This window comes from Priapulus caudatus, unplaced genomic scaffold (genome assembly GCF_000485595.1).
Source record: "Priapulus caudatus unplaced genomic scaffold, Priapulus_caudatus-5.0.1 Scaffold994, whole genome shotgun sequence".
NCBI classification, from domain to species: domain Eukaryota; kingdom Metazoa; phylum Priapulida; class Priapulimorpha; order Priapulimorphida; family Priapulidae; genus Priapulus; species Priapulus caudatus.
In genome coordinates, this window is record NW_014578055.1 from 74,966 (window position 1) to 84,141 (window position 9,176).

Below are 9,176 nucleotides of genomic sequence, written 5' to 3' on the forward strand. Positions count from 1 at the left end.
TTACCATACAAGCTGCCTTTCGATCGCTGCGACGATATTCAAACGCGAATGAAACAATGCATACAGACATTTACACAACATGCACACAGCAACATTGAACAAGTCATGTAAACTTATTTAGTTGCGCGATCTATAGGCGATTGTCGCTTTGACCTAAGCGCCTTCTACAACTTCCAGTGTCAATCGCTGCTCGTCCCTGTCAGTTGCGTTACTGTCGACCTAAAGCCTAGTGCATGCCTGCGATTTTTGGTTGTTCATCGCTGCAACCTGCAACCGCAAGCGATCGGTCGATGTGTCACCGTGTGTGCGTACATGTGATTTCGAAGCAATTCTAGAGCAATTTGGGAGCGATTTCGATTTCTTGCAATTAACTCGTCACAAGTGACCAGACTCGCTACAGGTTGCAGTTGCACATTCCCGCAGACGAAGCGATTTCATAACAATTTTTACAGCGATTGATAATTCTAGAATCACTGCCAAGTTGCATGTCGGTATCCACTGCACTGGATATAGCGACAAGGTATAGTGAGTGCCTTCAGGGAGTGAATTGTCCTAGTGGGTTTGCATGCATGTGGGAGCGAAGCATTGGCTTGAAAGTGTCAACGTCAGTTGCTTCCACAACACTCACGGGTAGGTTATGCCGGAAAAAGAGAAAAAAGAGAGAACAGTATTAGATTTTGGATTAGGTTTATTAGGTTATTAGACTATAATCTAGAGAGTTAAGGTTGAGATTTGGCGTACTCTAGTTGGGTTTAGGACTTGTGGTTTATCAATATCAGCCTTTACTAGAGTCTAGACTAATCAAACTAGATGTCTACGTAATTTAAGTTCAAGCTGCAATGTCAATCTAAACTAAATTTTCCCTATCGTCAGCAATTTGGCTACAGATAGTCAGATAAATTCCGTGAACTCTACTAGCAAAATAACGGATATAGATAGATACAATAATGTAACCTAAACCCAAGAGGATAGGGGTACAGCTATAGGGATACCCTAGGAGGACAGGGATACCCTATCCTCTTGGGTTTGGGTTACATTATTGTATCTAGATATAGATGGCTCTCATACGTACAGCCTCTGGAGTGTTCGTGAGATACATGTAAACATCAGCGAACTGCAGTTCGGGTCAAGCTGTCAGGTCGTTGACCCCATAGATATCTATATATATACTGACACTAAACTATAAATACTATAATAATAATATACTAACTATAATACTAACACTATATAGGCCTACTAAACTGATGTTATCTATATCTATGGTTGACCCAAGCATCAGCTGGTACTGGTAGACGGTAGGCATTCGTTCAGGGAAAGGCCGATCGCCGATAGTTTGGTCTCGTATCTCTCCTTTGCCTCATGACATGTGAAATATTATCCATAATCCACGTAGTCATATACATCTAGTATGATCTACTCATATTGCACTACTCGAAAAATTACGAAATAAATATTAAATAGCCAAACTACGTCCGTATTCTAAGCAGTACTAACTACCGCAGCAGCTGATTCGGGGGTGTCTATATTTAAGCCGGTACGGGAGATTACGGTACGCATATATTTGCTAATATATTGACTAATCGTGCGTCAATAAGCTCAATATTCACAGAGCGTATATATAACCAAGACATGTGTCTATAGGTATCTAGAATTTTAGAAATTTAATCATCTGTAATTCACTTCCGCGTGCATATAATAATATAATTTTATATTTGCTATATTGACTAATCGTGCGTCAATAAACACAATATTCACAGAGAGTATGGATTCAAGCCGGTACGGGAGATCATTTGCATAATATATTCTAGATACCTATAGACACATGTCTTAGCTATACTCTCTGTGAATATTGAGTTTATTGACGCACGATTAGTCAATATATTAGCAAATATATGCGTACCGTCATCTCCCGTACGCTCCCAGCCGATTCGCGCTTTGTTTTCATCGGATGCTCCCGGCTCGCGTGATTTTTTCCGTAGGTCAATTCAAGAATCATAGGCTGTATGTGAGCTCGCCTGCTATTGGTTGAGCTTGTTTCGTCCACTCAATGACGTCACAGTATTTGCCATATACATGCACATTCAAAATTCTAAAGTTATATTATGATTCAATAGGGTAGTGGTTAGAGCGCCAGAGTCAAGTATGAAAGGTTGGTGGATCGAATTCCCATACATTTTTCTTTAATTATTTCCGCTGTTTTTCTGTATTTTCCTATCTCTTATTTTCGTTTGAACATTTTTTTCCCAATTAACGGCAAAATATTTACATGATTTATTTAGGCAACATCTTTAATTACAACAAAGTTAATTTTTACAACAATTAAAAAATTATACATTCTGTGTATATATATGTTTTTAAATAGGCATTTGGGTTTAGGGATTTAGAGTTTTAGGTGTAGAACTTAGGGTTAGGGTTAGGGTTAGGATTAGGGTTTAGGGTTAGGGTTAGGGTTGAGCGCGTCACAATGCATGTTGAATGCACCATAAAAAACAGGAGTTTGAGGGCCCACGTTGATTTGCTAGTCAACAATGGCAGCGGCTCGCCTAGAAGCCCTATTTCTTGATTGACAACTAGCGAAAAAAATACATCGCCCCCGGGCCCTCAGCGCAGGGCTCAGCGGCAGTGTTGCTAAGGGGAAGTGACGTCAGTGCCGCCCCGCCCACCATAACACCTTACACATAACACTACTGTACTGGTAACACATGCATCACAGTCACTAAGACCGCGCGTAGCGCGGGTTTCAGCTAGTACATATTAAAAGTAGAAACAATTAAGAACCTATTTAAGAACCTTTTGAGCCTAATTTTTCAGTAAGCACCATTTATATAAGAACATGTTGAGGCTAACTTGGAAAAATCTATGTTCTTATACGCGGGTTTTTACTGTAGTGCTGGGGGGCGTGAGTTTGCCTCGCCGTAAAAAAAAAACGCGCTGTCCTCGCTAATAGCTCGGTGCTGGCTCACAGACACTTGGAACGTTTCAATAATGAAATGATGGTAAATAAACACGAAAATGTATTTACTACCAGTGTCTCAATGTTTATGTACTATCTTGTTTATGTATCATGTTTACATTATGTATTATTATGTTGACTATGTATCATGTTTATGTACAATGTTTATACTCTCTGTCGACTAATAATTCCACGCAAATGCTCCTCAAATGCTGCTGTGCAACACACAGTCTCACCGCACGCACGCACGCCACTGTGCACGAACTCGCAGAAAGATCAAAGAGTTTCTGTTTTTCCGTCAGTTCCGCACAGTTGCGTGCGTGCGGTGAAATTGTGTGTTGCAGAGGAGCGTTTGAACTGCATTTACGGTACACTGTTCCCAATAATAGGCGAAAGCGAATAGATCAATATTGAGACTTTGGTAGTAAATGTCGTCTTTATTTACGATCATTTCCTTATTGAAACGTTCCAAGTCGCTGTGCATGCTTACACGCGCGACGTGCCTGCACAGATGGTAGCGATCACAAGTCACATTGAGTATGGTGCGCGTAGAGAAGAGCCTCTTACCATCACGCGTGACAATAGCTGCGTTCAGACGAGACTCCGTATTTATTAAATTCGGTATCTGCGAGATACCGAATCTGAGACAAATTCGCGAATTACTCCACCTGAGCGTTAACACGCTGTTTCGCGGCTTCAGAAATGCCGTATTTATTTACTTGTCGATCCGCTTGGTGGTGTCGGATTGCACATAGCCGCGCCCATGGGCAAAAAGAATATCCATGATATCGCTGTTTCATCCAACTTTTTAATGAATGCATTTAAAATACGTTAAATGAATTTTTAGTAAAATACGTGAAACAGAAGTAGAATGCTACAATTAGCCACTTCTCGACGGAATCTCCGTGTGTAATCGGAACACACGGAAATGGCCGATAAAATAAGCGGCTTCAGAAATTCCGTATTTGCGTTCAGTTGCGTTCAGACGAGAGAAATAAGCGGTCCAAGAGATTCGGCATTTCGCAAGCACGAAAAGTGATTCGGCATCTGGGAAGCCGCGTATTTCAACAAATTCCGTATTTGTTGGACCGCGCATTTTTGCCTTGTGTGAACACTAAATAGTAACGAATTTATTGCTCCGCGTGAACACGGCTAACGAGATGCACGATTCACGCGTGATTGTGTCGTTCACGATTGTTCTAGTCCTCGCACACTGGGGCGCAAATGTTTGGTGTTGGCAGAAAGATGCGATATGATATGACTACTAGGCACTTTAATTTAATTTAATTTTTTTTTGGTTAGGGTTAGAATTAGGGTTAGGGTTAAGGTTAGGGTTAGGTTTTTTTTTTCAAGTGCCTAGTAGTCATATCCTAAGTGCCTAGTAGTCATATCATATCGCATCTATCTGCCGGGTGCCAAACGTTTCACGCGTGAGTCATTACCGGTGTGGCTTAATGGTGGCCGCTGGCAGTGCGTAGAGTGCCCGTTCGCAGAGCACTTATTGCCTTCCCGCAGAGCGCCGGTGTCACCACTGTCACGGCTTTGAATTTACGGTCAGTCGAATTATTGATGGTGTCTATGTCACAGGCACTTGGAACGTTTTCAAAAAAAAGGTAAATAAACACGAAATGTACTTACTACCAAAGTCTTAATGTTTCTCTACTCTATTTCGCCTATAATCACCTGTAAATGCCGGTCAAATGCTCATCTGCAACACACAAGTACACCGCCGCACGCCCGCCATGTGCGCAAACAACATGAATATGAGTGCTCTCTTATTCATGTTGTTTGTGCACAGGGCTAGCGGGCGGGCATGCGGTGTACTTGTGTGTTGCAGATGAGCATTTGACCGGCATTTACAGGTGATTATAGGCGAAATAGAGTAGAGAAACATTAAGACTTTGGTAGTAAATACATTTCGTGTTTATTTACTCTTTTTTTTATTGAGACGTTTCAAGTACCTGTGGTCTAGGTGGGCGTACGCAACACGTGCGTGTGCGCGTGCTTGCGTGCGTGATTGTTAGCGCATATTTGGGTGTGCGTGCGCGTGTGTGTGTGCGTGCGTGTATGTAAGCGTGCGTGCGTCTGTGCATCTGATCGTGTATTGGGTATGCGTGTGTGCAAACGTGCGTGTGTGCGAGCGTGCATGTGATCGTGCGTGCGTGCGTGCGTGCGTGCGTGCGTGTGTGCGTGCGTGCGAGCGAGGGTGCGTGTGAGCGTGCGTGTGTGTGCCCGTGCGTGTGCGTGTATAAATATCGTCCTATCAAGCGTCAACTAAAGTTTAATGATACAAGTAGTAACATGATTACAGTCGTTGAATGTGCAAATTAACACCCGCGGTGCCAGACATCGCATCGCTGACTCCGAGAATGTGCTTAACATCGTTATAGCAGGAGTAAGGTCCTATATTATCTTACTCCTGGTTATAGTGCAACGAATATTCTCGCTTTCCTAAAATGTTAAGTGGGCGAGGGAAGGGGAAGGGGAAGGGTGAGTGAAGTAATGGCGTCGGGGCAGTGGAAGGTAACGGGATGGTGTTGGTAGGGAGGAAGTGGGACGGGTCTACGAGCAGAGTAGTCAGTGGAGGTGGGTGGAGGAGGGTTAGAGGGCTGAATGGGTGTCATAATTTGAGTAGGTAGGTTGTCGAGGCTATCTACAAGAAAGAGGAGGGCCCGTGCGGCAAACGTCGATGACACCGCCTGCATAGCTAGCAGCAGCGGCCCGCCTCTATTGTGTGCCGGTCATCAGTAAGTTATTTTATGTGACAATTTTTGCGCTCCACTAAGTGGTCTTCTAGTCTTCTAACGGTCTTCCCCCCCCCCCGCAGTTGGTCGGGTTAACGACAAACATTGAACTCGTTTTTGTAAATCCATCACGTAACGGCAATGATCTGTTCTGTTCGTTCGTCTATCGCTACTGCTGCTGCTAATGCGTTTGCTTTTCACACGCATAAGCAAGCGCCAGTTGACACTAGATGGTTCACTCTTAATTGCTGTGGCAAAACCTTGCCAAGGCTGTCGTTAAGCTAATTAGTCGAGGAATTCGAGTTAGTTTCGAAGCTAGATTTCTTATAGTAAGTTGGTCTATGAGTGGGTGGGTGCAGTGATACTACACACATCTGCTGATCATGACGTTTCGTTTTGACGGCTTCCTAATGCAAGGAAATGTTACTGATACTGAATCTACGCAATGACAACATGCACCTTGGGAATAGACAGATGGTGTAGCCTATCAATAAACTTGTCATCGCCGCACGCGTCTTTTCACCCGGATAAAAAATCGAGGCGTAGAGTTTTGACTTGGTCACTGACATCATTAGCAAGTTCTGTTGGTCACTGGAGCAAGGGTCAATCGCAGTCACCTCACATCACAGCGCCGCGACCCAAATACACACTTTGAGCACCGATATAAGAGCTTCCGTCGCCGTCGTCAGCTCACAGTATCGCATTCAGCTCTCACGGCTGTTGTCATAGAGATCTAGGAGCAGGTACTTCATCATCAGCGAGGTAAGTGTGCCTATCATCGCGACCGCGTCTGCCACAGTTAGATACTGCCACACTCGTCTGTGTGGGGTGGCGCGATACCGCGAGATGTAACACGATATATTTCGATGATGCGAGTAGTTTTATGCAATCAGAAGTAGATCTTACTACTACTACTAAATTAGATTACTACTACTACTAAATTTATTACTTAGATTAGTAGTAGTACTTCTGATCCGATGTCTAGTTGAGTTAATTTTGCTCTGAGCGCGTGGGTGTGGAGTTTCGAGCGTGTTGCTACGAAAAAGATGACTCGACACCGCACGCGCACCCCGTGTCTCATATGTCGTTATCTCAGATTTACAGTGTCAGCGAACTGCGAAGCATGGGGGTGACGCAAGCTATGAAGTATGCTGCACCGTTGCTGATTTTACTCGTGAGTTACACTTCAACATATTAATATGAATTACCTAGGTGAAATAGCGACTTCGGCTGTATATATACGGGGCGCATATCCACTGCGCTACACCGTGTAGGTGTGATTAGCTTATGGTCCGATGCCATGAGTACCATCTATAATATAATCTATAATATAATAGTAGAAAGAGCCAAAGTGTCGTTTTCCGTATCTCCTCCGAAACCGTGCCACGTATTCTCACGCGAATCGAGCTGGGGCCCCTTCTGGACGTCCCGAATACATTCCGCTACGTTAGAACACGATTTTTCGATCATAAAGTGACCTTTGGAGGCAATTTTCTATAAGGTTATGTGCCCGAAGAACCTTCGGCATTTATCGGAAACCCACACCAAATTTTAAGATTGCCAAATCCGCATGCCAAACCGTTTGACCCACATGTTTCAAATTGACTACAGTTGTTACTCCTATGGGAGAGATTTGAATTTCCTATTTTGGAGCACGCCAGTCGACCTACTTTCGAGCCACGCCCACTTTTTGGCAAAAATGAAAATGGTTATCTAAATTCATTCAATTTTGTTAAATTTTGGTATGTGAATGTGTATGGCTAGCCCCAAAATAGTTGCTACTCCTATGGGAGAGATGACAACGTCCTATTACGTTTATTTCGTCTAACTGGTCAACAACTCTACAATCATCATACCTATATACGTGTAATATTGTGTTTTAGATTCTTCGTTACAGTAACTGGACTGGAATATTTTATTGTTTTTATTTGCGCGATATTCGAAAACCAAAATGGCGATCATTTAGGCGTAGCGCCTTCTCTCGTTTTCATGGTAATGTTAGCCTTGCTGCTCCTGCCATGCCCTGCACCCAAGTACATCGTTATGTTCAACCCCTGCGGCCCGGTACTTGGTGAACGCGGCGACTACTGACTGACTGACGTGTGTTGCAGGTCGTCGTCTGCTGTGAGGGAGAGCATGGTTACAGCCGTGGTGGTTATGGCCGTGGTGATTATGGCCGTGGTTACAGCAGTGGTGGTTATGGCCGTGGTTACAGCCGTGGTGGTTATGGCCGTGGTCATCCGCAGGGATATACCGGTAGCTACAGGTCACACTACCATGCGTCGTCATATCCACGATACTCGCATGAGCAACCGAATTACCGCGTCGTGTCGTACACCCGGCCGAGCAGGGTACACGTCTCACCCACCTACGTGCATGTGGCCGCACCTCGCCACGACTACAGCGGAGGCTACGGAAACTACAACGACTATGGCTCTGGCAAGGGCGACAGCCATGGCTACGGCAAGGGCGACAGCCATGGCCACGGCAAGGGCTACGGCCATAAACGTCAACACTTTACCCACATCAGACATGGTCTCGATCATCTTTGGCACCTTGGCCACAAAAAGATAGGATACAAGGGTCATCACTAGATGTCACCACGGTGCAAAGCCGCTGCTTTTGGTCTGGCTTTATTCACTGTTGATTGGTATGGGGTAAGGGAGAGCATCGCTCCGAATTTGAACTTTGGTGTTTCCAGGAGTGAATAAAAACACATTTATTTATTCAATCGTGTCTCAAATAGCGAATTCTCATAGTTAGTTCTTACGTATGAAATTGTTAACACGCTTTATTACCATTTTTATATAATGTTGTTTGCGTGCATTGTAATATAACCATGAGCTTAATCATTTTGATACTACCTACTAGAATAGATTATTTAGTCTACCGTCATGCGTTCATGGAATAACTATTGAAAAAAGTTTTATGAAGCGTTTGCCTAGGAAAGAGTTAATGTTCTTAACGATTAATATAACATAATGATATAATCTGGTGTGAATAAAATCAGGTTAAAAATAAAATAAAATAAATTCGCTCCTGATATAATAGAGAGTGACTGTAGGCTTTACGCGCGTTTCTCCTACTGCTGCTGCTAGCTGCTGCTTTGTTTGATAACTATAGTAACGTAACGTGTTGGGCTGATCGAGGGCCGCAACGCCTCGACTGCCTGCGGGTGAAAAGGGAAATTTAGCCATAATGGCTGACTAATTCGTGTTTAGCAATGTAGGTAATTCTGCTCAGTGTGCTGCGCGCTGCGAAGTTGTTGTTTTTTACGGTTGTTATGACTACAGGCTATTGATTTTATGTTATTGTTATGATATATTTATAATAAATTGTAATGAATATTTATTGCTTTATTTCATTGTTATCGCCGTTTGATTCTCAACACATTTTGCTACCCCAGTAAGCTCTTAAAGTGATTACGTCACCGTAAATAGTAAAAATAAAAAAAATAAATCTACTTTTTCACAAAATAT

The 9,176-nt window shown here is 43.3% G+C and overlaps 2 protein-coding genes across 3 annotated transcripts in view; both read left to right on the forward strand.

Annotated features, from left to right (window-relative positions):
* LOC106814869 (adenylosuccinate lyase-like) overlaps positions 1-4,757 on the forward strand; it is a 27,517-nt gene extending 22,760 nt beyond the window's left edge. Inside the window, exon 8 of the mRNA XM_014819242.1 lies at positions 4,752-4,757. Within this exon, the coding sequence (XP_014674728.1) occupies positions 4,752-4,757 (6 nt within the window). The remainder of the gene's footprint in view (positions 1-4,751) is intronic.
* Positions 4,758-6,336: 1,579 nt separating this feature from the next.
* On the forward strand, positions 6,337-9,056 carry LOC106814870 (chorion protein S15-like). Of its 2 annotated transcripts, XM_014819244.1 has the most exons (4): positions 6,337-6,459; positions 6,794-6,871; positions 7,809-7,836; positions 7,894-9,056. In XM_014819244.1, exons 2-4 carry the CDS (start codon positions 6,821-6,823, stop codon positions 8,289-8,291), a joined length of 477 nt encoding a protein of 158 aa, XP_014674730.1. In that variant the 5' UTR covers positions 6,337-6,459; positions 6,794-6,820; the 3' UTR covers positions 8,292-9,056. The 2 variants fall into 2 exon arrangements, with proteins under 2 accessions (XP_014674730.1, XP_014674729.1); XM_014819243.1 differs by having other exon boundaries at positions 6,338-6,459; positions 7,809-9,056.
* The last annotated feature ends 120 nt before the right edge of the window (positions 9,057-9,176 follow it).